Source organism: Eublepharis macularius, chromosome 17, assembly GCF_028583425.1.
Source record: "Eublepharis macularius isolate TG4126 chromosome 17, MPM_Emac_v1.0, whole genome shotgun sequence".
In the NCBI taxonomy this organism is placed as follows: Eukaryota; Metazoa; Chordata; class Lepidosauria; order Squamata; family Eublepharidae; genus Eublepharis; species Eublepharis macularius.
In genome coordinates this window covers 19,059,360-19,087,358 of record NC_072806.1, presented here as the reverse complement: position 1 = coordinate 19,087,358, position 27,999 = coordinate 19,059,360, and the positions used below count along the sequence as shown (strand labels likewise).

Here is a 27,999-nt window from a genome sequence, read left to right as displayed (position 1 = left end):
GAACTCTGAATCTGCACCTTTGGATTTAGCCTGCATGGTTGTACAAGGCTCTGTATGTCACTCTGTCCAAATCTTTGGTGTTAGGCATCTCAAATACATTGGTGTGAACCAATTTACCTTTCTCTTTTCATAAGCCCCCAGAAATGCTATGTCTTAAACTGCTTTCTGGCTGCTGTGGCCAAGTGACTGAGCGAGAACAAGTTGAAACTGAACCCAGACAAAAGAGATGCTGGCTGGGAAGACTGTGGTCTTGGAGAGGACTGAGTCGCCCACTTTGGATGGGATGAGCTTCACTATGACAGACTCCATTAAAAGCTTGGGAGTCTTGTTAATTCTTTTGGAGAAGCGAGGTTGTATGGTAGCTACATTTTCTGCTCACCTACATTTAGTACAGATTCTATCTCTGCTCTTGGACTCAGCCAATCTAGCCACTTTGATCCACACTGCCAAGAACCTCAAAGCTCCATTATTGTAATGCTCTATGAGGGGATGCTGCCATGAATGTTCAAAAGCTTCACTCGGAGCAAATTGCAGTAATTCAGTTGTTAAGTGGACTTAGCAACTTTCTGCTTATTATGACAATCCTGGTATTTTTACATTGTTGTGTATTTCCAAAGTCTACAATACTTGTCATTGTTTTTAAAACATAACCTGGAATGCATATATAGAAAATACTGTTTCTCCCACTTTGAACCTATGTGGCAATGCTGGTCATCCCAGCGGTTACTTCTGACAGTCCCCTGGTGGAAGCCAGGGAGGTCCACTGCTCCCATTGTCAGGCTTTTCTGTGTCATCTCCTGCACGGTGGAAGAACCTTTCCGAATTTGGTAAGAAGGGAACACACTCAGGGTCTTCAAAGAGCATTCTAAAAGCAAGGCATATAAGAGAGCTTTGGAAGATGAATGAGGCAGTATGTGCAGTTTAATGGTTGTGTTCGACTTTTATTATGGTTTTGTCTTGGGTGAATGTGTTTTTCCCCAATTACTGAATTACATATTTGTTTTTAACCTCCTATAAGCTGCTTGAAGTCCCATTACAGGAGATAAAAACGGGTTACAAGCATTTTGATTACGGCCTAAATAAGTAATTTCAAGTATCACATTCAAAATTTTGCACTATGAAGAGCTGGAACCTCTCTGACTAACTGAAAGTATCTGTTTCCTTTCTACTTTGGTACCACGGATAGCAAAGCAAGATGGAGAATTTGCAGGACTTCTTTTAATACAGCTGGCAGCACTGAGAGGTATGCTGTACTGGCAGACATGGTTAGGTGTAAACAAGCAGATTTAACCCTGTGTGAGCCAAACAGAGGACAAATTCCATTTGCACTTCCTCCTAGAGTTTAGGGTAAGCCAAGTTTGGTGTTGGTGGAGCTGACTCTCCAAGAGGCTAAGCCTGCTGCAGTGCAGCTGTGGGCAAAGCAAACAGGATAAGGGAAAGGAAAGCAAGTGGTAGACCCAGCATTTTGGTGGAGCAATTCATGTTGGCATAGGGCACGACCACCCAGTCCAGTTAATGGAGTACATAAAAATACAATTAATGCCCTGGGTGGGACTCTAATCTGGAGAACTGGGTTTGATTCCCCACTCCTAGCCAGCTGGGTGACCCTGGGTCAGTCACAGCTCTCCGAAGCTCTCTCGGCCCCACCCACCTCACAAGGTGATTATTGAGAGGATAATAATAACTTACTTTGTAAACCGCTCTGAGTGGGATGTTAAGTTGTCCTGAAGGGTGATCTATAAATCAAATGTTGTTGTTGTTGTTGTTGTTGTTTCTCAAAGTACAATCGGATGTGAGGGATCAAACCCACTCAAAATCTCATTCCAGACACACTAGGTAATTGAAACAACAAAACTCAAACTGAGAATCACCACCTTCTAAGGCAAAGCGACTTGCAGCCTGGGTAAGACTGCCAGGCCCATCTACCTCATGGGTGTCCTGTCCCCATCCCCATATGGAAAAGGACAGATATCTAAAGAGACTCGCTCTTAGAAAAGTCTTTGTCTGAAAAAGCAGCTCCACAAGTGCATCAGGCAGAGGATCACAACTGCTAGGCACCCTCCATTGCTCTTGGACCCAGCTGCAGCTGAAACCTACTCACACACACACAACTCCCTGCTTACAGCTGGCACTGATGAGTCCATCAGAAAGAGTGCAGGAAGAAGCCAGGCACATGCACTGTGCCTGGATCCAACTTGGATGAGAGTCCCCTTCCCAAGGAGCATTTTGTATTCAATTTTAATTATCTATAGTGCATTTTTATTCATTTGAGCACCAATACTTGGCTAAAAAGCAGGATGAAAATGAAGCAAAAAGAATTCGGAGTTCCGCAGCTGAAAAGGAAGAGACAGCAGGAATCCAGGTTGAACTACCTAGATAGTGAGCTGGGTCTGGAGGAAGCTGAAAGGAAGTGTAATTAAAAACTGGAAATGTGGTGAGCAGATCTCTTCAGGTTCCTGTTATGCTTTGTCATCTAATCGTCCCGTTTCCAGCTTTTCAGTTGCCCACTCTAACTACGGTACAAAGCCAGTGGGAATCACATTCTCTCTGCATCCAGTTAGGTCCCCCCCCTTTTTTTGTCCCTAGCATGGCAGATGCCATTCCCCATCTTATTCAACAAGGCCAGGCTGTGGCATGGGGTCCTTCTCAAATGTTAAAAGCAGGAAGAGTTGTAAAGATGTGGCACAGACTCCCCCTGCAGCACAACACAGAAACAACAGCCTTAAAACCTTAAAACGAAGAGGAATGTTGACATTTTATGAATCGCTGTGCTAGAACCAGGGCTTGGGGTGTTGTTGTTTTTAATTGCATGCTTTCTCCCTGTAATCAGCTCTCTAGGAAATCAGGGCAATGAATGGTGAAAAGAAAAACATGAAGCGAGAAATCAAGGTGCCACTTTCATCTCTTCCATTCTCTCCTCAAAAGCCATATTTTCCAGAGAGCTCCGGCTCTTCCTCTCCTTACCTTCACATACAACTGAAATTATATATAAATCTACATAACTCTGTTGGTTCATATTCATCCATTGCTGTTTGTGCACTGCCTATCCTAACCTCTCTAAGAGTATTTGCTGTATGTTTTTATCCTTGCAAAGTGGCCTCAACTTTGATAGAATAGAGGAAAGGGTAAACCTATTCCTTCAACAGCCTGAGTATCAGAAGCCCCCTCATAACTAAGGGAGCCAATTTAACATACCTGCAAGGATGCAGCACACAGTTTTCGGCTCAATCTTGATATCGTTATATATTAAAATAAAATTCAAATACATTGGTTTGAATCTCATCTCTTGTGATCTACACATCCAAACATGGATCCCATGTCATCACATTGCAAACTGTCAGGACAAAGTCTGAAGTAGTCTGCCCCATCAAAGCAATCTAAAGAAGGAGCCATTTTCATGGTCTCATCACCAAAAGTCACCACAAACTGCGCAGATGGGAATTCTCCCTCTCCTCAGAGATGTAAAAAGGCATTAACACAAGCCCGGGACTTGCTCACAATGCTGTTAAGTATCGCTCTTCAGCAGCTATGAGGACCAAAAATAGGAGCATTCCTACCAACAGAACAGAACCATGGACAAACCAGCAATATCCACCTTTTTAAGGGGAAAAGGAAAAACAATTGTTCCCCCTGCCTCATCCCCCTGAGGAAGTAGTGAATGCTACAGAGGTGACACCTGGTAACCAAAGTACCATGCTCCATTTTGACACTTAAAATACAACTAATACCTTCTCAAAGTGCAAATAGATGTGGGAAATTAAACCCACTCAAGGTCCATACACAATAGGTGACTGACACCACCAAATCCAAACCAACAATCATCAGCTTTCAAGGCAAAGTGATTTTTTTTTAAAAAAACAGGCCATTTGCTTTCCATCACATTTGGGAGCCACAGCAACAGTCAAAGTAGTTTTGAAATGCTAGTTGCCCTTTACATAATCGATTGCCACAGTCCAGGCATCAAGGGAAGATCCCCACAGGACAGGGTTTGATTGGATGCCACACTGGCTCTTCAGAGAGATCTTTTCTGCGCTGTGACAGCAGCCACCACCAGGCACTTCTGAGTAGAAGATGCCCTTTTTTAGGATTTGTGTGTTCCTCTGAAAGTCTGTCCGAGAGACTTTCTCTTCTTCATTTGGTGTCAAAGATGAGGAATATGCTAGAAATGAAGATAAGGACAATCATGGCGTCTCCAAAGTTCTCCAGCTGCCACCACTTCTTCTCTTCCTTGCGCTTCTTCAACTCCCGCCGCCTCTCCCGGAGGTACTGCTCTCGCTCCAGCTGCTCGCCATAGTGCTCCCGGTAGAACTTGTCGAAGTTGAAGATGGGCTTGCCGGGCTGGGCGGAGGAGCTGGCCGTGAAGGTCTGGGTCCTCTTGGGTGGTGGCGGGCCGGGGGTGGCCTCCTTGCCCGAGGGTTTCCCGGCCGTACGGAGGTCCTGGCGGCTGAGGATGCCGCGGTCGTACTTTTTGCGCAGGGCCACGCTGCCCAGCACCAGGTACGCCTCGCCCACGCGGGTGAAGCGCTCGGCCGCCTCCTCGCTGCCGGCGTTGCGGTCCGGGTGGTAGAGGAAGGACTGCTTGTAGTAGGCCGTCTTGATCTGGGCCTGTGTGGCCGTCGGGGACACCCCCAGCAGCTCGTACAGGCCCGAGGGGGAGTCGCGCCGGCCCCCGCCCGCTTCCGAGCCCGAGGAGCGCCAGCGAACGGCCGCGCTCGGGACGACCCAGGGGAAGGAAGGCACCCTCAGGCTCGTTCGGATTAAGGCCATGGGCGACACTTCAGCGGCCCCCTGCTGCCCTCTCGCATCTGACCTCCGCCATTTTGAATGGGTCCTCTCAGCCGGCCGGCGGCGACGACTCTTGGGCAGGCGACCAATAGAAAATGCTTCCCGGCCTTGAGGAGGCGGGCTCTGAGAAGGCATTCGGCTGCAGCTAGACGGACACTGAGCTAAACCAATGGCAAGGGAGGCCGGCGGTCCGCCTGTGAGTCGTGAGGCGACGCGCGCAGGGATGACGTCGACCGGCGCGCTGCGTGTGCGGCTGACGTAAGCGAGGAAGATGGCGGCCAGCGGGAAGCGGCCGGAGCACCGAGGGCCCCCTGAGTTGGTGCGTGAGGAGAGGGAGGTGACCTCACAGGGGGAGGCAAGAGAGCCGTGGTAGCTAAATGTCCGAAGAAGGGAGCTCTGACTCTCGGAAGCTTACGTCGTGAAAAGCTTGTGGGTCTCTAACGTGACCCTGGACTCAAATCCCACGCTAGCTAGATGGAGCCCCCATATTCAGAGGCAGTCTTCGTTATGCTGTTTCAGCGTTTATTTATTTGATTTGACTTCTAGTCCGCTCTCCCTGCTGATTCCTTGTAACTTTACATTTATAGACTCTATTACGTTGTTGGTTGAAATGCCTTTGAAATTGACTGTAGTGGCTCACATTTTGTAATCCGCCTTGAGGCTAAGTGACAACAGCGGATTATAAATAATGTAATTGTTTCTCTTGCTGTCTGTTGCTGGAAGACAGTCACTAGGCTACGTGGATTGGCATAGCTAGAAAGTTCTTTGGTTCTCCCTACGACTCACGACTCACTTTTGTTTCTTTTCCAGTTCTATGATGAGACTGAAGCCCGGAAATACACACACAAGTAAGAGATGCAGAAGAGTTAGCCGTGTTAGTCTGTAGTAGCAAAATCAAAAAGAGTCCAGTAGCACCTTTAAGACTAACCAACTTTATTGTAGCATAAGCTTTCGAGAATCACAGTTCTCTTCGTCAGATGCATGGAGGGCAAGAAGAAACTGGTCAGATATATATGTGGAGAGAGGAGGGCGGAGTAGATGCAAACAGCTTCTGATATGGAGAACTGATGTTGCCCTCCATGCATCTGACGAAGAGAACTGTGATTCTCGAAAGCTTATGCTACAATAAAGTTGGTTAAAGGTGCTACTGGACTCTTTTTGATTTTACACACAAGTAAGACCGCTTTGGTGAATGGAGGTTTTCCAATGAAGAAGCAACTTATTTCCTCGTTTAACTTTTAACAAAAGCTTATGTAGCTGAACCTAAGTAGCTTTACTGTACATTGATTTTTAAATGTGCAGAGAGGACAGTTGTAAACATTTGTGTCTGATAAAAGTCCTCAGGCTGTCACATGTGCAGCAGCTGTGCATGAGTTAGTGTGGTTGTGGTGGAAGGATGCTCAAGGAGACAGTCTGATGGCAAGTCGTGCCTTGCAGAAGGATGGCATTTCCTGTGTTGGGAGAACACAGGGAAGATTCATTTCTTTTTCCTGAGATAAATGGAAGTCAATGGCTTAAAAAGGGGAGGAGAAGTGGGTATGGTGAAGGCTTGTTGTATCATTGGAGAGAGTACAGAGGAAATGTCGTCTGGGGAGTCTTCACAATTTGGACTAATGATTCAGTCTGCCTTAAATTGGGTCCGGTGGTCTCCACCTGCCTTTCAGTAGTCAGTTATGGCATAATAAATAAAAAAAGGACTTTCTTGGTTGCCTGACACACTTGCTCACTGAAGATGATGTGCTGGACAGGGGGGTTGGGGGCATTACTATAAATTTTAGCTAAAGTTGTGGAATATGCACGAACTCCTGCTGTTAGAGCTCTGGAGCAGTACTGATCATTCCCTGTGTGCTTCTACCCTCTAGCTCTCGGATGATTGAGATCCAGTCACAGATGTCTGAACGGGCCGTGGAGCTGTTGGGTCTCCCAGAGGACCGTCCATGTTTCTTACTGGATGTGGGGTAAGCTTGTTGTATTGGACAGCTAGGGATTTTTTTCTTTTCATAAGAGTGCAATTCTTTGAATTTTGGGGATGTTCTCTTTCCTGGGGGCAGTAACTGTGTACATGGGCAGCATTCAACAAGCAGCAATGCTTTGGGTAAGCAACAGCTTTTAAAAACTGAATAAAACTTCTTTCATAATAATTTTTTGTTTTGGATGTCGAACGCACAAATGTCCTATTTTATGGGTCTAATTGAGTCTTCTCATTTCTTCACGTTGGTTATCCCTTAATGACATAGTCTGAACTCCTTATGCTTGCAATTTTGTCTTTTCTATGCCTAAAATGTGACTTTGTGTTGTGCTTAATTGAGGAAACGAATGAGGATTGAGTTGGCATCTATACTGAGCTAATTTTTTTGGTTAGAAAATTGATGTGGCAGATCTGGTTTTCTGTTTGAAGGGGTTTTTGTGGAGGGATTGATACAAAGCACTGTAAATAATAATTTGCATACTAATGTATTTGAGATAACCAGGTTTCATGAATCAAGAGGCAGTATGCCAGGTGTCCCAGTATCCCTGTGGTCTTGAGTGATCTGTTTGTCTGGCTATTTATCATAAGAACATAAGCAAAGCCATGTTGGATCAGGCCAGTGGCCCATCCAGTCCAACATTCTGTCACACACAGTGGCTAGAAATCCAGTGCCATCTAAAGGACTGTCAGTGAGGCCAGGACACCAGAAGCCCTCCCACTGCCTTCCTTCCAGCATCAAGACAACAGAGCACCACCTCCCCACAAAGAGAATACCATCTATCTCCTATGGCTAATAGCCACTGATGGACCTCTGCTCCATATATTTGTCCAGTCCCCTCTTGAAGCTGGCAATGCTTGTAGCTGCCACCACCTCCTGTGGCAACGAATTCCATGTGTTTATCACCCTTTGTGTAAAGTAGTATTTTCTTCTATCTGTTCTAACCTGACTGCTCAATAATTTCATAGAGTGCCCACGAGTTCTTGTATTGTGAGAAAGGGAGAAAAACACATCTTTCTCTACCTTCTGTAACCCGTGCATTATCTTGTAAACCTCTATCATGTCTCCCCTCAGTCGTCTTTTCTCCAGGCTAAAGAGCCCCAAGCACCTCAATCTTTCCTCATAGGGAAAGTGTTCCAACCCTTTAATCATTTTACTTGCCCTTCTCTGTACTTTTTCCAGTGCTATGATATCTTTTTTAAGGTGTGGCGACCAGAACTGTACACAGTACTCCAAATGAGGCCTCACCATCGATTTATACAGAGGCATTATGATACCGGCTGATTTGTTTTCAATCCCTTTCCTAATAACCCCTAGCATAGCATTAGCTTTTTTTATGGCAGTCGCACACTGTGCTGACGTTTTTAGTGAGTTATCTATCATGACTCCAAGATCTCTCTCTTGGTCAGTCTCCGCCAGTTCTGACCCCATCAACTTGTATTTATATTTTGGATTTTTGGTTCCAATGTGCATTACTTTGCACTTGGCTACATTGAACCTCATTTGCCACATGGATGCCCACTCTTCTAGCCTGGACAGATCCCTTTGGAGTGCCTCATAATCCTCTCTGGCTTTCACCACCCTGAACAATTTCGTGTCATCTGCAAATTTAGCCACTTCACTGCTTAATCCCAATTCCAAATCATTAATAAACAAGTTAAAAAGCATTGGACCCAATACCGACCCCTGTGGCACCCCACTGCTCACCACCCTCCACTGTGAGAAGTGCCCGTTTATACTCACTCTCTGTTTCCTATTAATTAGCCAGTTTTCGATCCACAAGAGGACTTGGCCCCTTATCCCATAGCTACTGAGCTTACTTAGGAGCCTTTGATGAGGAACTTTGTCAAAAGCTTTCTGGAAGTCAAGATAAACAATATCTATCGGGTCTCCCTTGTCCACTTGTTTGTTCACTCCCTCAAAGAACTCTAACAGATTGGTGAGACAAGATCTTCCCTTACAGAACCCATGCTGAGTTTTCCTCATCAGCTTTTGGTCATCAATGTGCCCACTAATTTTATTTTTGATAATAGTTTCCACCAACTTACCCGGTATTGACGTCAGGCTGACTGGCCTGTAATTTCCCGGATCTCCCCTGGAACCTTTTTTAAAGATGGGGACAACATTAGCTACCTTCCAGTCCTCAGGAACAGATGCAGAGAAGAGAAAATTGGTGTCTGCTTATTTCTTGTTTTTGTTCTTCTCAGCTGTGGCTCTGGTTTGAGCGGGGATTACATCTCTGAGGAGGGACATTACTGGGTTGGCATGGACATCAGCCCTGCTATGCTAGGTGAGTGCCTCCTGTTCCATCCATCCATTAGACATGAACCTTCTTGCTTTGAACTGGAGTGAGGTTATGATTAGGTAAGGAATTGCAAGGTTCCTTTGTTTCGTCCTCTGAACAGATGTGGCTATCGAAAGAGAAGTGGAAGGAGACCTGATGCTTACTGATATGGGCCAGGGGATTCCCTTCAGGCCTGGGGCATTTGATGGCTGCATCAGGTAGGAACATGCGGTGTGATGTTTGCAAGAACAGACACCTACAGCTTGTCGATAATGTGAACATGTGAGATTCTTTGTGTGAAAAACATCACGAGGAAGGCTGTTTGACTCTCTTGTGTTCTCTGGTAGTATTTCAGCTGTGCAGTGGCTCTGCAATGCTGACAAGAAGACACACCGTCCTCCAAAGCGATTGTATCGATTCTTCTCTACTCTTTATACTGCTCTGGTAAGCGTGGCATTCTTTCAGATGGGAGGGCTGTATTGTAGGGAGGGGGTCTCAGATGCTTCACTAATGTTAGAGACCATAGACTTCACCACTACGTTGCCTTACATATTTAAGTATGTACACCTATATACTACCTGTGCTTCGTGTTGTCTAATGTCAGTCCTAGAATTGATTATGTTCTGTTTCAGCATTTGTTTAACTCTGTATTGGATCCTTGATAATGCCATGCCTTTGTAAACTTGTATTTATTTACCCTATGGCATGGTTTATGGAAATGTCCTTGATACTGATTGTACTAATCTCACACTATGTAATCCACCTTGAGTCTCAGTGAGAAAGGTGAACTATAAATAAATAAATATCACCCACTCCACTGCCTTTCTTTGAAACCATCACTTTAAAAAAGGTGCATAGGTTAACACAGCAATGGGTTGTGAATAGAGATGGGCACGATCTGCATTACTATAAAAAAAAAACCCCACGATAATGGCATTCGCACAATCGGGACCTGGTGGATCGTTGTCTTCCATGGCAAACGATCCAGCGGTCGGGAGGGGGCTGGACCGGGGCTGGACAGGGCAATCGTGATAGGATCGGGAAGCTAGACATTCAGGCGCCAACAATCTTATTCCCCTGGCAACGGAGGCAGGGGAATGCCTGAGCTCTGTTTGAAACTTGATAATATTTCCCCTAGCGAGGAAAAGCAAACAGTTGTGAGTGAAAAGGTGGCTTCCTGAGAAAAATATAAGCAAAGTGATTGGGAGAGAAAACTTTGAGTGCGGCTATCAGCAGAAGCTGTTTTGCACTCCTCCTGAGTTCATTCAGTGCGTTGAAAGAGTTAACACTGAGAAGAGATATCTCTCTCCTCCTGGCTTCTCAGCCCAGTGCCTGCTTTTTGCAAGAAGTTGAAAACCATAGGGTCCGCAAGGATCCGTGTGGATCCTGGTTTTACTTTCTTCCTGTTTAAAATATGCTTTTGGAAGACTGGCTGCTTGCTTTTAAAATTGGGTAGGGAGGAATGGAGATTCTATCCCTGCTTTTTTTAAAAAGCTGGCTGAAACTTGTTGACAGGGAGTCTCTCTCTCTCTCTATTTGGAGAGGCAGGGACGGGTTAAAAACTTTCCCCCCCTCTGCTCTAAGTGCGTGCATGTGTGTGTGAGAAAACGTCCCCTCCCTGAGGGGAGGCGGCTCGTCACCAGGTTAAAAACTCCCCACCCCCTGCTCTGTGTGCGTGCATGCGTGTGTGTGAAAATGTCCCCTCCCTGAGGAGAGGCGGCTCATCACCGGGTTAAAAATTCCCCCCCCCATCTGCTCTAAGTGTGTGTGTTGGGGGGGCACCCCTCCGATCCCAGATCGGAAACAGGACTTGATTGGAGTGAATCAGCGATCTGGGCTTGTCACCAGCGCAGATCCATGAACAGCTTGATTGGTATTTTTTTTTTTGGATCGTGCCCATGTCTAGTTGTGAAGCACCTCTACTTAATCAAAAAGAATCCAGTAGCACCTTTAAGACTAACCAATTTTATTGTAGCATAAGCTTTCAAGAATCACGTTCTCTTCGTCAGATGCATGGAGGGCCCTCCATGCATCTGATGAAGAGAACGTGATTCTCGAAAGCTTATGCTACAATAAAATTGGTTAGTCTTAAAGGTGCTACTGGACTCTTTTTGATTTTGCTACTACAGACTAACATGGCTAACTCCTCTGGATCTATGACCTCTACTTAAGGATTCAGAAAACAAAAGAAAGGGTGCAGAGAACAGAGTTGGGACTTGGGGTATAATGTCCTTTGCAGTTGTTGTGCTGCTTCCTCCCTAGCATGTCAGTCTGGGGTTTCAGGGCCAGACGGTGCCTGCTGAACCATGCCTAGACTCATGGACGTCATTTTACAAAACAGTATCTCATTAGTGTTTTTTATTCCTCTAGTTAGAGCACGGGCAGTCTTGTGTGTGAGATTTAAGGCAGGTTGCTGCCAGATCATAGCTTATTTTTCTGTTTCTAGGCCCGAGGAGCCCGAGCTGTTCTGCAACTTTATCCAGAAAACTCTCAGCAGGTATGTTCCCGGGGTGGGGGTGGGTGCTACTAATCAAAGCCCTCTTTCTCAATTGTGACTGAGCCAGAGTTACCTAGGGCAAGCAGAGACTTGCTTTCCAGCTTGGGCTGGGGGGTCAGTGATCAGGTCAGCAAAGGCTGCTGTTGATTACTCTCCTGTGCTCTCAAAGAGTCAGGTCAGGCTTCATTCATGTAAACCGATAGCATTTAGGATTCTCCTTTGGAATGTGGTTAGGATGACAGCAAGCTTTCATACTGCTACAGCCATCCTGGCTAGAGGGAATGTATAGCCAGGCATTTTTTCACAAGGAGCTTTACATCAGGGATGCAAGATTAGGCCATCTTTGTTCTTTCTTGTGTTTGGCAGTAACTGAATCAGTGGTCTATTGATCCACAGCAGGAATGTCCAAGACTCTGCAAGGGCAGACAGCAAGGAAAATTGTGTTTCTGAAGACCGGAGATGAGGTCTGGATGAGGTCTGGATATGGGAGGGAGTCTAGTTTTACCTGAAGTGGCAAGACTGTGCTGCCGAGCTAAAGAAGGAAGGGCTGTAATTCAGTGGCAGAACACTTGCTTCAGATGTAGGCAGGTTCAATCTTCAGTTAGTCTGTATAGAGCAGATTTTAGGGAATGTCCTTTCTTTGTCCAAGCTCCTGGGGAGGAGACAGTACTGAGATAATAGACTGGAGGCAGCGTTGTGCTTCGACTCACCAGAATATCTTTTTCCCCCCCTGGTAGCTGGAACTCATCACCACCCAGGCCATGAAAGCAGGCTTCACGGGCGGCATGGTGGTGGATTATCCCAATAGCGCCAAAGCCAAGAAGTAAGTCCCTTCGGGAATGTGGTGGAGGTGCGTTTCTGAGAGAGGTTGCCCTGAGCCCTCCAAATTGTGAATTGCAGTATCCATTTTCCCCCATTACCTTTTTGTGATTCAGCCGCCCTTCTGTTCTTGCAAAGGCTCCCGTTTATCTGTTTGATTCTAATGGCTTACCTTTCATTTTCTCCTCCAGGTTCTTTCTCTGTCTCTTTGTTGGTCCAACTGCTGTTTTGCCAAAGGTAATGGAATCGGGGAATGTGTGGGGAATAACCAGGGCAGGTCGGTTGGGCTGCCTTTGTTGTGCTTTGGGGTGGGCTTGCTGAAAGGAGATGGGGGAGAGGGAAGAGCCAAGATACTCCTCCAGTTGCGCCAGATCTTCCCCATTACACTTCCCCAAACATTAATTTGTTTTCTGTGGCTGCTCTGGAGTACCCTTTTCCTGGTGCCTTGCCAGCGCTGCTGCTTCAGCCTCTTCCAGTGGGGGGTTTGTGACCAGTGTCAGCCTGATAAAAGCATATTCTGTGGGGTTTGCTGTCAAGATATTATGACCCTCCCCTGTAGATTAGAATGTCTTCAGTTCAGGTCAGCGCTGAGTTTTTAATCCTGATTGCAAAGGACTGTGAAACCTGAATCCCCCAGTACCCACAGCCTCTGTCCCTGGTTGATAGTCTTGTGGGTCTGTCATCTTCTGTTTGTCACCCTCCTATGCCATGGCAGGGCCTGGAGCCACTTCTCCTACAGCAAGCAAATCAACACTGTGTTTTTTCAGGGTCTCGGTACCGAGTGCAGTGATGAAGAGACAGCACAAGCAAAATTCATACGTGAAAGGTACTGAGTGGGGAGGCAGGGATGCTTACTGAGGTGGTTGAACTGGGAGTGGGGGGTAACGAGCAGCAGGAGACTGAGGGATCAAGCCGCTTTATTTCAGCGCACAAACGTTCATGCACGCTATCTTGCCAGGGGCTGGCTAGGGCTGGAAGGCCATTCCTCCCAGTTCCTGTTTTGCCCATTGGACATGTACAGCTGTGATTCGTTTATATCTGGGGTAAGAGGCAACAGAATAATCTTGTGGTTGGGATTGGCTGAGGGGCTTCCACTGGAAACTGGAGTGAGGCTGTTCTTCAGAGAGCAATGTGGATGAGACTGGGTACAATTCATAACTTTGGCAATGAAATGTTATTTCATCTGAGCCAAATCACATTCCCTCCACCTCTGTGCCTCCCCCCCCCCAACCCATGAAATGGCAAGGATAATGGTTCTTTCACCCCACCACCACCGGGCAGCCAGAACGGCCACATGCCTGCAGCCACCTCCACTAGTCAGCCGCGTCTCTTCCCTGGAAGCAGCCAAGGGCACCCCACACCCTGTGCTGCTTGAGGCGGAGACGGACAGCAACAGCCAGGGGATTGTCGTCATGGCAACCAGCAGCTCTGGGTTGTCATGTTTTCCTGCCTCATACACTCTAGTAAGGGACAGGACTTGTAACAGCTTCTAGAAGTGGGCTGATAGTTCTCACAACAACCCTGTGAGGTCAGCCATTCTCATATTGCAGACAGAAGACTGAGGGGAGGAAGCTTGGGTAAGGCTACCTGCTGAAGTTGGGACAGAACCAGATCTGGCAGAATCCACCTCCTTATGGCACTCTCGTCTCTCCAGAATACGGTTTAAGAATGCCAAAGGGCAGTCTGTGAAGAAAAGCCGGGATTGGGTGCTGGAGAAGAAAGAACGGCGGCGACGGCAGGGCAAGTGAGTACCGTCTCCTCTTCCAAGGAACATCCGGTCACAACACCTGCCCCTTCTGCTAACTTCTGCATTTTGTCCATCTTTCTTTGCTTCTACAAACGTGTCTCTTATGATTTGCCCACAGGGAGGTGCGGGCAGACACGAGATACACGGGCCGAAAGCGGCGGCCTCATTTCTGAGGACCCATCTCACCTCTTGGACTGCTTCTGTTCCCTAGAGCATGGCACCTGTCACCGTGTCCTCTTATGCAGGAAGATGCTGGCAGAGGCCCTGTGCCTGAACTTCTACCTGGGGGCATCCACCTGCTGGATCTAGCCTCCTTGAACTGGAGCAAGCAAGAGCTGTTCAGAGAGACAGTGTGGTACCCGCTGATTTTGCCGAGTGTTCACCTTGCCTTGCTGCAGTCCTGTTTTCCTAAGCCCTTCTCCAGCTGGGCTTGGGAAGCTTGGTTCCCCTTACAGTACTACTCGAGCACATGAATTGATCCACAGCAGCAAAGATTGCTGGTTTGGTCAGTGCACTTTGTGAGGGAGGGTGCTTTCAAATACTCCTTCCACCAACCATTGTCCCAAAATTTTAGAAACAAAAGGGCATTGGAGAACCAGATGGGTAAAAAAAAGCCCCTGGGGAACTTAAATAAAAATGTTGACTCACTGGCTGTTGCTTTGCAAATCACTGGGCCTGGTGCTGTTCCTCTTCTGTTGAGGAATTCCTGTGCGGCTCATGTTTGTGAGCTGATTACAGTGGAAATCTGTAGGTTTGCTGTTTGCTTTCCTTGTCTTAGTCACACTCCTTCAAAATCTTACCCGTGGTTGTCATAATTTTGAGATGTTCTTTAACATAGGCCCTCGTTCTTCCCCTCTGTCTCAAGCCATGCTGTGATTTCTTTTTCCTTGGGCCAGGAGGAAACCTGCAGAACTTCCATTGTCAAGAATTCTGCACCTACTATTGTTTGCATTTTTTAAAAAAGTCTCTAGTCCTCATGTTATAATGATGTGCTTGAAGGCACGTGAGAAGTCACAAATGTGGGTGGAGTAAGACTCTCAGCAGGCAGGGAGGGTTTTAAGGTACTTGGTCCTGCTGCTAGTAGCAAAATCTGCCTGGTGGGGCTGATGGCTGCGCAGTTGGTTATACTTAATTTTTGTTCTGCACCTGGCCTTGCCCAGTTCCTGCCCCTTGCACAAGTTGGACCAGCCCCCTCTGGTACAGCGCAACTAGGAGTCAAAGGCTGCTTCACAGATATAAATACTTTTATTCTACATAAAACTCCATCCAGAAAGGAAGCTTTTTATTCCCCCCCCCATCTGAAGTGTTGGGGGGTGGGTGGGAAGGGTGAGGTTTCAGTAAACAGGAAGAAAAGGAGGCCTGAATGGAAAGAGAAGGCAACAAATGGACACTTTCAATTGCACCTGGACAGACAGGGAGGTGAGTTTGTGATCCCATATGGAGAGACGGGGGCGCTTGGCTCACAGCATACGAGCACCGGAATGACTCCCAGGGAGGCCTCCGAGAAAGACATGTCAAAAAACGTTCACATCCCCACCCCCTTGCATGAATGCTGAATACTGGCAGCAGAAGGGACAGCACAGCAGCCACCTCTTTTTTAAAAAAAAATTGGGTGGTTTAAGTGCCAGACAGTGAAATACCTTCCCAAAGCACGAACACACCACCAACGGCTCAGTTTCTACATGCAAGAAAGGCAAGTGTAATCAAACAAAGGGGGATGCAGAGCCCAGGGCAGCGATAAAAGAATGGGCCCTGCGAATCTCCACTTAGACAGGAAGAAAGCAGTAGAAGTCGTGAAAGTCTGCACGGGAGGGGAAGTGACTGGGAGCATCAGCTCCCCCTGCTGGGTATAGGGGGTAGGACAAGGATAAAGGCTATGTGAGCCGGATCTACCATCTGGGTACAGGCTGTTTCTAATACTCAGTTCTTGCCCCTACAGCCAGTGCAGGAATGACAGGGGGAGGCTTTCCTCGAACAACAAGGTCTCCACTTTCCCAGTATCATAAGTCTCCTTAGAAGTGGAAGCCAAAGTGGGAACAGATCTGCAGCCACAATTTACACGTCAAGATTATGCAAACTACAGAGTCCACCAAATGAAAAGTCTTGGCTTGTGAGTAACCCCCTGGTTTTTGTTGGATCCCCCCGTTCTCCGGAGGAGGACTATCTCCATCTCTGAGACCAGACAGCCTGAAGGGGTGGTGCTACTGTGTCACACTGCGGTTGTGTGAACTCGGCCTTCCCAGGTATAGCTAATAAGCCATCTACAAACCCTAGCTTGAAAGGCTGGTGTGGTGTCGACCCTGCGGTGCATTCAGACATGAAAGCTAACTCAGGTTTGACCAAACGGTGGTTTAGCGGTTGTGTCTGATACCTTGGGCTTTTGGTGGAGGCAGCAGCCCTCCTCAAGGTGAGGAAAGCACCCCAGAGTAGGACCTTCTCCCCCCCCCTTTCAAAACTGGATGCCGTCTCAACATCTTTCCCTCTAAGGGCCAAGTAGTGCTGGAGTCACAAGGCAGCTTCTCACTCTGCCTATCCCCCGGGCACTCCCTTGCCAAGCAGGGCCAGGCCACAGCTCCTGTCTCTTCGAGATAAATGCCTCCCTGGCAGCAGCAGCAGCAGCAGCATCCTGTTTTTGCTGGGGTGGAGTGCAGGAAGGTTAAGGAGATTTTGCGAGGGGATGCTGGGCTCTCCCTTTCCTGCAAACGATTTGTCGTCGTCCTACTGCAGGATGGGGGTATATTTGTATTTTAAAAAGATTGCTGGTGATGTGAAACAGCTGGAAGGCAGCACAGTGCTGACTGGGCTCTGCTGGGTAGCAGCCGGCCGCGCTGCACACTCTTACGTTAAAGACAAGGCCTCCTCCAGGCAGTGTCAGAGTAGGGGATTTGGCACTTGCTGTGTTGCATATTTGACTGGACAGGGGAGCCTGTGGCCTCGTCTTAGCAACCTGCCGGGGGTGGGGGGCGGGAAGAGGGGACAGATGCCTCCCTCTGGTCTTTCTTTCCAGAAAGAAGGAAAAAGCAGCCAAGGAAAGAACAACAGTGGATGGAGAGAGCCTGCTGGGAGAGTGGAAAGAATCTTGGCACACTTTTGCACTTCTCTTCCAGGGGTATCTTTTTTTCACAGTTACCTTTTCAGGCCTCCATTCCCTGCAGGCACAGCCAAGGGGGGGTTAAGGTCTATTTAATTAGGCTATATTGAGAAAAGTGGCCGGGAGGGCACCAGTCCGGCCAAGGTGCACCTCCAGGCAGGCCCCGCAGCGCACGCTTCTGCACCTAAAAGGTGGGATCTTTAGAAATGCGGTTGTTGCTGACCTGATCCTGGAAGGGTGCAGGGGCTTCGGTTGCCATGCATAGCTCAAGTTGCAAACATGCATTGTGTCATCTCTTCCCTTCACAACATTTGGGACAGGCTCAGGGCATGGCATGTAACGTGGCACAGCAGAGACCCAGCGTCATTTTGCACATTGTGTGGAAGACAACCTGGGTTTGCAGTTTGGTTTGCGAGGGAGGGAACCACAAGCATCAGTATACAGGTACAAGACACACAACTGTAAACATCTGCCCCGCTGCTATTTTACACCGGGAGGCATGGAAGTGAACCTAAACAATCCTTCCCCACTGAGTGAGAGGCCCCTCTCATTTTGAAGGGGGCGGGGTGTCCTACAGTCGCTCTCCTGCAAAGGGCAAAATAGGAGCAGGTGGAAAAACAGTATCCAGCTTGGTGGAGGGCTTAAGAATATCAAAGCAAGCTACCCAAGACCCAGGTTCAAATCCTTATTTTGTCTTAGAAGCTGGCTGGGTGACCATGGACCAGTCACACACACTGTGTAATCTCTCACTCACAGAGCTGTTGTGAGGATAAAAGAGAGAGAAGGGCGGGGGAAATAATGTACGCTGTTTTGCGTCCCCATTGGGGAGAAAACTGGGCTATACATATCCAAATAAATGAATTGAAGGAGCCAGGCCTAAACTCTAGAAAAGAGCAAAAAACAAGGGAAGACATGTGCATCAAAAGGGCTACCCATCTCTCCTTCGGCAGCTACAGAACAGGAAAACAAAATGGCCCTCGGACAGGCCCAGCAGGAGTGTAAAAAGGTGACCACAGTGGCTAGAGGCCAGAATACTAGCCCAGCTCAGGCAAAGAGAGAGGCAGAGCCTCTCCTCCCTCCTTGGCGCCCCCTAGTGACCACAGGCCATTGTCCTGGCAGGCAACGGCTGAAGCAACCTGTAGTCCCTGGGCAGCAAGAGCTCGTTTCTTGGGGCTGCCGCAGCCAGTTCCACTTAGTGGAAAAGAGGGAAGGGGTTCCTCTTGCTCCAGCTGAAAGGGAAGGGGGCTTGAATTCAAGGCAAAAAGGCAGGAGCGAAGGACCTCTGCGACGAAGCCCAGGGATGGTGAACAATGTGGGCCCGAGGCTCCCTTGCCACTTCCCAGCATGCCACAGCACCAACCCTCCCCACATACACTGTACTGGACACGCAGCGTTAACACAGACGATCATGCATTAGAAACGGAAGTGCTGGTCGGCAAGGCTCTCCCATGACGGCCATGTGGGGCAGGCAGGACAGGAAGGGTCATCCCCGCAGGCTGGCAGCTCAGCTGCTTCTCTTCACCTCCGCTTTCCCAAAGACACGAGTCCAGGTGGGGGCCTCCTAGCCGAAAATCCCGCCAAAAGTGGAGGCAATGACGATCCCCAGCACGACGCAGCAGATGATGATCATGATCTTCTTCTGCTCGGGAGAGGGGGGAAGCAAAGAAGGGCCATTCTGCCATCAGCACAGGGCACCCCCCCCCCTCCGCAAATGCTACAGCCGTCAGAAAAAGGCCCTTGGGCGGCCCTGGCTGAGTCCCTATCACTGGCTGCTTTCATTCTGTAAATAGAGGCTGGGCCCCAAGAGTGAAAACCAAAGACTCTCTTTCCATGCTAAGAAATGGGTGGGATGCTCCTTGAGAGCAAGTCCCTCTTAAGTAATTCATGACCAGGAAGGGACAGAACTTGGAATCCTGTGCCCCGTTCCATGGGGATCCTTACAAGACCTGTTACCGGGAAGTAAGTAAGGAGATAGCAGCCCTGACCTGGATAGCCCAGGTGAGCCTGATCTCGTCAGATCTCAGAAGCTAAGGGGGGGTCGGCCTTGGTTAGTAATTGGATGGGAGACCTCCAACAAAGACCAGGGTTGTAGGGTAAGACAAAGGCAAACCACCTCTGTTAGTCTCTTGCCATGAAAATCCCACCAGGGGTCGCCATAAGTCAGCTATGACATGAGGACACTCTCCACCACTCCACGAAGGAGATAGGAAGTCCATGGGCAGAAACCAATCCGAAGGACAGCTGTCCAGGATAGAGGCTTGGCTTCTGGACTTCGGAGTAGTGCAGGGGGTGAATTTGGAACCGGATATCAATTCTGGAATCTTAAAACACACACATGCAAGAACACATCGGGAGTAACGCTAAAGGTTGCTCTAGGCACCAGTGGGGAGTACGGGTTATAACCACATGCCCTAGTCTCGCTGATCTGGCGTTAGGGATCTGAGCAGACCAATCGTAACTGGTGCAATTGGACGACATAAAAGAGGTGTCCTCACCCGCCTGGCTTTGCTCTGGTACTTCACAGCTTTTTTGGTATCTGAGACGGCCCGCTCCACGTAGTCCACCGAGTGCTCCACGTTGTATTCGATGCGGTCGATCATCTCGCCCTGCACAACGGAGGATGCACAGAGCGGTTTTCCTTTTACGGTGCCGGCAGGCCCTTCCAAGTGTTCCCATGTTACCTGTGCACTTCCAGGTGACTCCTCCGGCATTGGGCAGCCCAAGTACATCCTGTGCCCCGTTCCATGGGGATCCTTACAAGACCTGTTACCGGGAAGCGAAAGGAACATTACATCCTTTTTAAAAAATTGCTACTGTTGCCCATCATCTGAATGGACTGAAAGGAAGGTCAGGGGCTTAGAGGGACAGCTTATTTCTTCCCCCCTGCCCCATGTGCTACTTGAAAGCCTACCCATACATCCTCTGCTGCTCGACCCATTTAGGGTTAGCGATTCCCATTTGATGCATAGGCTGAAAGCTAAAGCTGAAAGGAATACTTGCCACAGTTCATGGCTGAAGTAGGATTAGAACCTGGGACTCCCAAGTCCAGTATTTCATTCCTGGGCCACACAGCCTTGCAGAGTAAGCACCTGCCTCTCAGACAGAAAGGAAAGCCTCTGTTGTTTATTTAATTAGATATTTGTATCTTGCTTTTTTTCCCTAGTGGGGAACTCAAAGCAGTTTACAACATTCCTGTTTTATTCTCATAACAATTCTGTTAAGTAGGTGATGTGGGGAGAGTGTGATTGGCCCAAGGTCAGCCAATGAGCTTCCATGGCAGAGTGGGCTTTGAACCTGGGTCTCCCAGATCCTAGGCTGACACTAACCCCTACATGTTATTAGGCAGTGCCTGACATCCCTTGTTTTTGCTTGAGACACTTTTCAGGTAGAAAGGGGACAGGTGGGCAAAGGCACCTGTGACAAGAAACTTGCACAGAAAACGGACAAAGAAGCAAGAACCAATCACTCCAGGAAAAGCCACCAGACATTACAGGGGCACAGATGCTGTCCAGCAAAGGGGGTGGGAGTAACCACACCAGGAGGGCAGTGACAAAGGACCACAAGTGCATGCAGGGAGAAGGACCCAGCTCTCATCCCAACCCTGATTCACAAAATCATTGTAGGGGACTCACAAGGTAGCATATGCTGCCCACGGTACCCCAGTATATTGATGTGGGATGTAGATTCCCCACCCCCATCACACATGCAAGCACGCGCGCACGCACACACACCCTGCTTCCTAGAGTAAAATTACAGCTATCCCCAACAGGGACTACAAAGATGCCAAACAACTTCTCTTGGCCCTTTGGTGTAAATGCACATTGTGGCTCTTTGCCACGTGCAGTGCAAAACCTACTAGACCCACTAAATAACATGCACCGGGGTCTCACACAACTACTCACAGTCTGGATAGACAAAGGAGGAACTGGATGCGCACCATCCAGAGGTTAACTTGAATTATTCAAATTTAGGAAAGCCTTGGAGCATGTGCAGAATGCCTTTTCTGGCTTTGCTGGCATGCCAGGGATGGCAGGGGCAGAGTTTCACCCCTTTGGGCTCTACTCAGAAATTCAGCTCCATCCTCGGTCCCCGTTCAAGACCCTTGGCCATTCACTCTGCAAGACAACTTTGGTGCTGAACGCGTCTCCTGTGCGACTATCTCGTTGTCTCCTAGCTGTTCTACTCAGAGCATGGGGTCGGAAGCAGCTCGACTAGCTGGGATCCTGGTATCTGCAGCCACAGCGGAGAACCTGGCTTAAAAGCATCTGGCATGGAACCCTTGGGGAAAGCCTGGAGGTTGCGCTGCAGGAATCGCTGGGCGATCTGTACTTACCGCTTCTTGCCGGCTGTTTGTGTCCAGCCAAGGGTGCTCTTCTGATCTCAGAACCTTCTGTGAATTGAGAGGGACGAGGAGACCACACGGCCAAGCTACGGCCCCTTGTGGTTCTGCCAGGCAGATCATCTCCATGGAGCTCTCCTGCCAATCCAAGCCTAGAATGGGCAAGATGCATTTCCCTACATTCTGCTGGTAGCCACTGCCCCAAAATAGAGGCCAAAGCAAGCAGGATTGAGGAATGGATGGATGGAGCAGATCCCGCCTCCTTCCCTAGACAGGGAAGCACCCAATTGGCCACCAGTCTCCTTTGGGAGCTGCCTCTCTTTTTCTCCCCAGGTGTGCAGCGTCCCCTGCTTAAGCTCTTCAGCTTCCAGGAACTTCTGCATTCATTGCTCAGAGCTCCACTTAAGAACAGCATGAAAAGATGCAGAACGCAGTTCAGGACCCAGAGTTCGGTGTCCCTTAAAAAGACATTTCATTTTTTTTTTTTAAAAAAAGAAGCAAGTTTGTAGCCCTCGTGCTTTCAGAGGTTTTCTTGGAAGTATACAGGTGACGCCATGTGCAGTCTCAGAGGACAGATTGGTAGCTGGAGAGGGTGTCAGTTTCCTCCAGAACACCTGATCCCTCCCCTCCGCTTGGAAAGCCAGGGTAAATGATGCAACTGCACAGAAGGCAAACCTGCAAAAATACCCATGGAGCTGCAGAATCCAGCAGGTCTTTGGACAGAATTTGAGCTACTGTGACATCAAGTTTCTAGCTCCCCTCAGTACTGAATACACACACTCAGTATAGGTTAAGGGTGTTGGCATACTGAATTTTAAACAGCCTCCTGCTGAGCTGCACCACCCCGAAGGTCGCCTTCTCATTCTGCTCCACTATTTCTCCCCCTCTCCCTCACTTTGGCACAGGGGACGCCTAGCTGCTTTTTCCCTTTCTTTGCAAGGCAATCCGAAGCTCTTCCACTCGCTGTGCATCCATGCGCATGAGCTACCAAGTGCACAGCAAGGCACGTCCTTCCAGCCTCCTCCAGCTCTACAGGGCTCTGTACTTAATGCTCAAGCGCCAGTACGCTGGGCCTCCACCATGTTTGGCCAGAAGCAAAATTCCAAGGCAAATATACAGGTTCTTGTTGAACCCAACGGAATGTTCAAGGGAGCAAAAGACCAGGGTCACGTCAGGAGAGTTCTGCATATCCTGGAGTGCATGCACAAATGCTCACAAATGTACCAAGACTGAAACTGGCATGCAACCTTGCTTAATGGATGAGGGATGGGGAGAGAAAAGATGGGGTATGGGGGGCACTGAGAGCCCTAATGGCAGCTTAAAAGGTATAATGCTACATGTTCTTAAGGAAAACCATAGTAGTCTAACGAGATGTACAGGCTGGAGGGAAAAAAACCCTTTCCCTTCATTTTACAAGCCCTGCTGTTTTAACCCTGGGCTTTCCCTCTCCCAGTCCTGAGAGATCATAACCCTGGTGATGCCCCTACCTTTCCCAGGTCCACATCTTGGCTCAGCTACATGTGGGTCTCTGCTAAAGAACATTGGTTTCTTGTGTACATTTAGCTGCCAGAGCTGCTTTATCTAGGATGAAAGCAGCAACGGGGAAAGGGGGGAACTTTAACCCTCTCCTCCATGGCTGAGAAAAGCCACCCTCAAGCTAATATTACTTCCACTGAAGAAAACGTGCTAGTATGCTTTGTTTTCTTCCTAAGGTTTTTTCTAAGAAGAAAATGGCAGGAGATGAACATTTCCTCCATCATAAAGCAAATTTTCAAGGGAATTGTTTTTTCAATAAATGCAGAGGAAAATCATACGGTGTGCTTAATGGAGGCTGGTCCATTAAGGTGAACGGGCAGCGCCCTACCCCTTCAGTCCCTTCCTGCTCGCTGAGGGGCATGCTAGTGGCAGGGAATCAGCTGTTCCAGTTTCTGTATTATCTTTAACTCAGTAAAGTAGACATGCAAGTCCGTCCTTGCAATTCCACTTTAAACCTAGGCTTAGCCACACCAGTGTTGTTAATTCATTGGCTAAGAAATCTAGGAGGGGCTGCCCAGGCAGTCTCTTGCGGCTGTATGGCACCATTGCCCGGCTGGGGAACAGGCTTGCCAGCCCAGGCGCTTGGCCAGTCTCCTGCAGCTGCGCAGTGTCACCCAGGAGTGGGTCGGCGGATGACATCACTTCTGGTACTGACATGGCTCTGAGTTAGGAGCACATGTGCAAGTTTCCAAAAACGTAACATGCACCCCCTTTCCCTGGGGTCCAATGTACTTCTGGACCCCATCTGGCAACCCTAGAAAACCATTTTCTGTTAGCAAGATTGGAAAACCTGGAAGGGACAATTCATCCAGCAGAGAAATCTTGGTGCTACAGAATGCAGAGAGAAGCTTATCTCTGTGTGTGCGTGTAAAATAAATCGCCCTTTTCCCTACTTCCGAGAAGCTGAAGAAGGAGGATTATGGAAGGGAACTTCTTCAGTAATGCAGTTGTTGTAGTACAAAATTTGTACTGAAGGGGGAGGGAGGCTGGAGCTCTCCCCATATAAACTTCCATGCACGAAGAAAACCCAAGCCCCTTTCAAGCTGCAATCCTAAACATGCTTGCTTGAGAGTGAATCCTATTGAATATAGAAGGGCTTGTTTCTGGTTAAACATGCATGGGATTGCATCATTAATGGTGAATTAAAGGCGCTCTGAAAGACATTACCTCCTGAAAGGAAAAGGGTTGGGGCTCAATGAACCAGCACCCCTCCGTTTGGTTTGGGCTGCTTCTCTGTAATTGATTATCCAGGGGTGAGGGGGTGTCTTTGCCTTCTCTGTGTGGCCAAAGGTCTCCTTATCTTGTGTTACTTTATAACACGGAAAAGAGTCCAGTAGCACCTTTAAGACTAACCAACTTTATTGTAGCATAAGCTTTCGAGAATCACAGATCTCTTCGTCAGATGCAGTTTCTTCTCGCCCTCCATGCATCTGACGAAGAGAACTGTGATCCTCGAAAGCTTATGCTACAATAAAGTTGGTTAGTCTTAAGGTGCTACTGGACTCTTTTTGATTTTGCTACTACAGACTAACACGGCTAACTCCTCTGCATTTATAACATGGGAAATAAGTTCTTGAACTTGGGATCTGGAGAGCTGATCCCATTGAAAGACCTGTAGTGCTCCTATATCCTCCTTTGTCTCATAAACCTTACTTTTCTGGCTAGCATTCTAAGTCGCGGGTTTTAGAAAAGGTGAGCGTTTCTCTCCTGCATTGGGTGTGTCTACTGTCACTGTAAACACAGCTGCCAAAAGGAGAGGTTACATGAGGTTGGCACCTGCATAGAGATTTGTGTACAACTAGAGAAATGTTTCTCGAATGTCATCTTCTGCGAGGAAGGTACGAGGAAAACAGACGGGGATAAAACCAGAATTGTTGGGCTCTGCCAATTGTTGACAGTCCTTGCCCTCTGCCCCACCAACTCCCTCTGCAGTTGAGCTCTGAGAGCCAAGCTACAAGTGAGGAATGACACTTGCCTGGCAAATGAACAGACTCATGTGTGTTCCTCTGTTCACTTGCCATTCACTTGTGCTCCACTTGATCAAGTGGAGTGAATGGCAACTGAGTGTGACAAAAACAAGGATATTTTGCGCCCCCCCCCCCATTTCAAAACCAACTTCAAGATTCTGCATCAGGCTTCCCAGAGACCCAAACAGGATTATAATACAAGACATCTACTGCCTACAATATCTGTGTTCCCTTTCCCCTGTATCCTACCGCTGATTGCCTTGTGAATGAGTCCACAACAATGTTACTGGTCCATTTTTTCCCCTTATCCAGCTCACACACATCTGCTTTGACAAATGATTGCTAACCAGGATGACCAGTGGGCAATTCTAGCTCGCTCCAGCAACTGAGCAAAGGGCAGTTTTAAGAGCCATGTTCTGGATAAACAGGTTGTCTGGGTCTTTGTTAACACTGCAAAAAAAAAAAACCCTTGCAAAATCTTAGTGGACCAGAGACCACTGCAGGAGAGAAGAAAAGCTAAATGTTGATGTGGTGAGCAATCTCATGCCCGCTTTGAGCTATCGCGTACACACAGTCTAGAAACAGTTCGTCCCAAGAAACACTTTTTGCAGCTTGTAGGCACACACAGTCATCAGCATCCGAATGAACTCCCGATCCATCCCAATCTGGCTGTTTGGCTGGGCAAAAGCCAAGAGGTAATTAGCTACATGTGAGCCAGGATTTGGCCCAGCCGTACATGGCCTCCAGGCCTCCCCTCCTACCACCGCCGCCACCACCTTAGGAGCATGCAGGAAAACAGCAGCCATGCAGCACAAACATGCAGTTGCCCCAACACAACAAGAATTGGGCGTTACCTGCCAATGCCTGAACGCCCTTATCCAGTTGCACACGGTAGCATGAGGGGGGTAGAAACAGGGTTCAGGAGGGGTCCCCAGAGAGGAAAACTCAGAGACTAGTTCACACCCCACCAGGCAAGGGCTGCCTCTTTTCCTCCACTCCCTTCTCTCCAGGGGATTCTTCATAAAAAAAGGTATGTGGCTTTGTGGTGCTCAGAGATCCCATTCCTCTTTTCTTTGGCTGCCATTTGCATGGGCCCAGGGAATTCACACCATCGCCTGGCTAAACTCTACCCGGGAAGAAGAAAAGCGTCTGGCAGTGGCTGCCTGTAATATTCAGAAGTCCATTTCATGTTTTATATCAGTTCCAGAAATGTGGTTGCCAGCTGAGGGTTAGGGGATTCTTGGAGATTTGAGGGGAGGGGTGTTGGGGAGGAGCCTCAGCAGGGTATAATGCCATAAAGTCCACCCTCCAAAGCAGCCATTTTCCCCAGGAAAACTGATCTCTGTCTCTTGGAGATCAGTTGTAATTTCAGATTTCCAGCTACTCCCTGAAGGCTGTCAAACCTACTTCCAGGGTACCAGAGTCTGGTGGAGTTCCAGCCCAAGTTTTACTTCTGACTCTGGGCAAACTGACTAGGCAAGCTACTGTGAAGGACTCTGATAGGCCTTGGGTATTGTTCTTTGCACTGAATAAAGTCATATTTGATTTATTCAAGACAGCCGTAAGCATACTGCAGCATCCCACATTGCCCAGGATATGCAGTTCTGGCCCACATAGACAACCCTCCCAACATTTCCTATAAAATCCAGCATTTAAAATGGAAGAAGGCGAGAAGAGCCCTGGTTCCACCTAATCTAGCTTCCTGCTTCCAACAGGGGACAGCCAAGGTGCCACCAGGAGTCTATGGGGAGAACACAAAGACAATCGGCTTCCTTCTCTGTTGCGCTTGGAGCAACTGATAATTTAGAGGTGTACTGCCTCTGAACCTGAAGGTTTTGTTTAGCTGTCTTGGCTAGCAATGGTCAGCAGCCCCTCCCTCAGCCATGAATGTGCCTAATTGCCTTTAAAAGCTGATGGCACCTCTACTGGCAGCAGCAGATTCCATTTTAGAAACACCCAGTTGGGGGTCAATGCACATGACAGATCTCGGAAGTGTAACATGGTCTCTAGGTTGCAATTCTGCCTACAAGGGGCCGTCTTCTACTAACTTGGATCCAAATGCCCCCTAACCCAGGGGGGTCTGCCAGAACAGGATGTGGCTCTTCAACATCTTGTGAATGGAGATTAACCCCAGGCTAAGCAACAAAGTTATTGCACAATATGGGCTTTGCAGAGCTAAATTTTAGGCCCTCTGTGAAGGAAAGAAACAGTTTCCTACGGCTTTAGGATCATCAAAGTTTGCAATGGGAGCACTGGGCACCCCCTTTTTCTACCCCCCCCCCACATAGATTTATGTTGCCTCTGGCCAGGAGGAAACCCTGTGCATATTGAACCAAGAGAACAGCAGACCAAATGGGATTGTGCTCTTCATATACCCAACCTGACGGTCATGTTGCTACAGAGAGCAAAACTTGATGTAACAGGCCTAATATTACAGAAGGGTGGCTTCCAGTTGAACATTAGGAGAAATTTCGTAATGATAACAACAGGGACCAAACCTAGAATTTTCGGTAAGCAAAGCAGCTGTACTCTCACCAAATTGTAGTTAAATCCCCACTGGGAATCCCAAAGGGCTGGATTAAGACCTCAGGAGGACCTAAACCATAGTTTACTCAGCTTGTCTGTAAATCCATCTCTGGTGTCCTACTATGGCAGAGCAGAGGCCTAATCTCTGGAAGACAGGGCCGGATTTTATCTCCCATCTTGCTCACTGGGCCAGAATCTCCTTCTGGTCTCTTGCCCCTGGGGGGACCACCTGCCTGTTCTCCCCCACCCTCCCAACAGAGGGACTCACCTGGCTTTCCACCAGCATGGCCATATCCATGAACATGTCATGGAGCTCCCGGATGCTGGTCTCCAGTTTAATGATCTCGCTGTGCCGCGTCTCGATCTCGTTCAGGGCCTGCTTGGTGATGTTGGAGTCCATGATGATCTGGCAAAGGAAGGCAGAAAGTGAACAAAATGTGT

At 48.3% G+C, this 27,999-nt stretch overlaps 3 protein-coding genes across 3 annotated transcripts in view; 1 reads left to right on the top strand and 2 right to left on the bottom strand.

Annotated features, from left to right (window-relative positions):
* Nucleotides 1-941: 941 nt before the first annotated feature.
* Nucleotides 942-4,831, bottom strand: DNAJC30 (DnaJ heat shock protein family (Hsp40) member C30). Its single transcript, XM_055002037.1, has one exon. The coding sequence runs from the start codon at nucleotides 4,765-4,767 to the stop codon at nucleotides 4,132-4,134; it is 636 nt and encodes a 211-aa protein (XP_054858012.1). The 5' UTR covers nucleotides 4,768-4,831; the 3' UTR covers nucleotides 942-4,131.
* Nucleotides 4,832-5,028: 197 nt separating this feature from the next.
* On the top strand, nucleotides 5,029-14,747 carry BUD23 (BUD23 rRNA methyltransferase and ribosome maturation factor). The gene is made up of 12 exons (XM_055001500.1): nucleotides 5,029-5,104; nucleotides 5,596-5,633; nucleotides 6,648-6,743; nucleotides 8,960-9,042; nucleotides 9,158-9,254; nucleotides 9,384-9,480; nucleotides 11,483-11,533; nucleotides 12,271-12,356; nucleotides 12,544-12,589; nucleotides 13,120-13,178; nucleotides 14,007-14,096; nucleotides 14,218-14,747. The coding sequence occupies exons 1-12, from the start codon at nucleotides 5,057-5,059 to the stop codon at nucleotides 14,270-14,272; spliced, it is 846 nt and encodes a 281-aa protein (XP_054857475.1). The 5' UTR covers nucleotides 5,029-5,056; the 3' UTR covers nucleotides 14,273-14,747.
* A 586-nt stretch (nucleotides 14,748-15,333) lies between these two features.
* STX1A (syntaxin 1A) overlaps nucleotides 15,334-27,999 on the bottom strand; it is a 64,073-nt gene continuing 51,407 nt past the window's right edge. The window contains exons 8-10 of the mRNA XM_055001989.1: nucleotides 27,788-27,964; nucleotides 19,686-19,871; nucleotides 15,334-18,829 (exon numbers count right to left, since the gene is read on the bottom strand). Coding sequence (XP_054857964.1) covers nucleotides 18,752-18,829; nucleotides 19,686-19,871; nucleotides 27,788-27,964 — 441 coding nt within the window. The 3' untranslated portion in view covers nucleotides 15,334-18,751. The remainder of the gene's footprint in view (nucleotides 18,830-19,685; nucleotides 19,872-27,787; nucleotides 27,965-27,999) is intronic.